The 1,917-nt window shown below is 46.4% G+C and overlaps 1 protein-coding gene across 1 annotated transcript; it reads left to right on the plus strand.

The window, feature by feature from the left end:
• The first annotated feature begins 647 nt into the window (after window positions 1–647).
• Window positions 648–1,641, plus strand: LOC122007931 (germin-like protein subfamily 2 member 2). The gene is made up of 2 exons (XM_042563468.1): window positions 648–920; window positions 986–1,641. The coding sequence occupies exons 1-2, from the start codon at window positions 800–802 to the stop codon at window positions 1,525–1,527; spliced, it is 663 nt and encodes a 220-aa protein (XP_042419402.1). The 5' UTR covers window positions 648–799; the 3' UTR covers window positions 1,528–1,641.
• Window positions 1,642–1,917: the final 276 nt, after the last annotated feature.

A 1,917-nucleotide genomic window follows, 5' to 3' on the forward strand; every position in this document is an offset into this window, starting at 1 on the left:
ATTGACCGTCACGTACTCTTGACTTTTGACTGTCATATGACTTTGACCTTTCTCACCCTTTCCTCTTGGGCCCCTTCATTACCAACCGTATCACTCTGCATTATAAAAATCTCCGTTACGTCTTAATCGTTGTAGCATGTCTGTGGGAACTGATGTGGTAAGTCAATGAAATTAGAGACTTCGGATTTGAAAAAGTGGGAATGACATTAAAGATGCGTGGAAAAGAAAAAGTGGGGGACCATAATAATCCGTATGTTTTTGTTTTTCATTTAATGATCATGGCTTCCAAATGTTGACATTTTAGACTATTAGACTTGAAATAATACAAGTCAAATATATATATATATATATATATATATATATATATATATATATATATATATATATATATATATATATAAAATATTTTTATTTTAAAAAATAAATAAATAAAACACTAACTACGTTGCCCCCTATAAATTCTAAAATACCAATAACAGCCCTTGCAAGCACCACCCCTCTCTCCCGCCCCTGATCACATTATTACTGTCTCAACAAATTTAGCTGAGTTGGTAAGTGACGAATTAATTGTCAAATGAAATTTTAAAATCAGAGCTGGCAGGGTGTAATCCCAGCAACTTGTGTAAATTTACCTCACATGTCATTTATGTTTTTTAGTCATCAAGATTTATTTCCTCGACGAACTGACGGAAGTGTTGGGGCGAACCTATTAACGTTTTGCCACGCATTATTACATACACCTCTTGTTTATTGTACTGTTCACCCGCCCCCAATTCCAGAGCAAAGCAGAGCATCAACCATGTCGTCCATCACCTCCTCCCTCCTCCTCCTCCTCCTCCTCGCCGCCGCCTCCCTAACCCTCGTCATCGCTGCCGACCCCGACATGCTCCAAGACCTCTGCGTCGCCGATCTCAACTCTGGTAATTGAATCCATCAAACTGATTAACAAAACAAGTACTGACCTCTTGGAGTCTCGCGATCGCAGCTGTGAGGGTGAACGGGTTCCCGTGCAAACCGGCGACGAACGTGAGTGCGTCCGACTTCTTCTTCTCGGGCCTGGCTCGTCCCGGCGCCACCAACACCACGATGGGCTCGGTGGTGACGCGAGCCAACGTGGAGCAGATCCCGGGCCTCAACACCCTCGGCATCTCGATGACGCGCGTCGACTACGCGCCCGGCGGGCTCAACCCGCCTCACGTCCACCCGCGCGCCTCCGAGATCGTCTTCGTGCTCGCGGGGGAGATCGAGGTGGGGTTCGTGACGACGGCGAACAGGCTGGTGGGGAGGACGATCGGTGCGGGCGAGGTGTTCGTCTTCCCGCGGGGGCTCGTCCACTGGCAGCGCAACGTGGGGTCGACGCCGGCGGCGGCGGTCGCCGCCTTCAATAGCCAGCTGCCGGGGTCGCTGGGGGTGGCGGCGGCGCTGTTCGCGTCGGAGCCGGCGGTGGCGGACGAGGTGCTGGAGAGGGCGTTCCAGATCGGGGCAAGGGAGGTGAGGCGGATCAGGAGGCGCCTCGCGCCCCACTAGCTCTGCTTGAGGCCAGGTGTATTCCACGTGAGACAACTCCTCCATTGCTTTTTCAGTAACATTGTTTAAAATAATTTTCAGATCTACCTGCTTTGTGGCCTCTGTTTAGTTCAATTAGATCATTGGGTTTGAGGGATATGTGCTCAATATTTTCTAAATTTAGGAGAAAACATATATTCTAAATTTGTGTTTTTTAACGGACAATTGTACTTTTATTTATTTTTTAAAAAATTAATGAATTATATGGTAAAAAGTGATTTACTCATCCCAGCGTCCTCGTCAATCCGTCCTTAGGCCAATACGGACACAAATTAATGAATCAAATAATACCGTAGATGGAGCATTATTGGTTTGATGGAGCATTTACCGTAAATGCTTTATAATTTATTT

Source organism: Zingiber officinale, chromosome 8A, assembly GCF_018446385.1.
Source record: "Zingiber officinale cultivar Zhangliang chromosome 8A, Zo_v1.1, whole genome shotgun sequence".
Classification (NCBI taxonomy): Eukaryota; Viridiplantae; Streptophyta; class Magnoliopsida; order Zingiberales; family Zingiberaceae; genus Zingiber; species Zingiber officinale.

What these genes read in the sequence shown, in the direction of transcription:
- LOC122007931 (XM_042563468.1), top strand. Translation starts at nt 800, where the DNA reads ATGTCGTCCATCACCTCCTCCCTCCTCCTCCTCCTCCTCCTCGCCGCC. An exon ending in CGTCGCCGATCTCAACTCTG is followed by an intron (nt 921 to 985) that starts GTAATTGAATCC and finishes TCGCGATCGCAG; the next exon opens with CTGTGAGGGTGAACGGGTTC.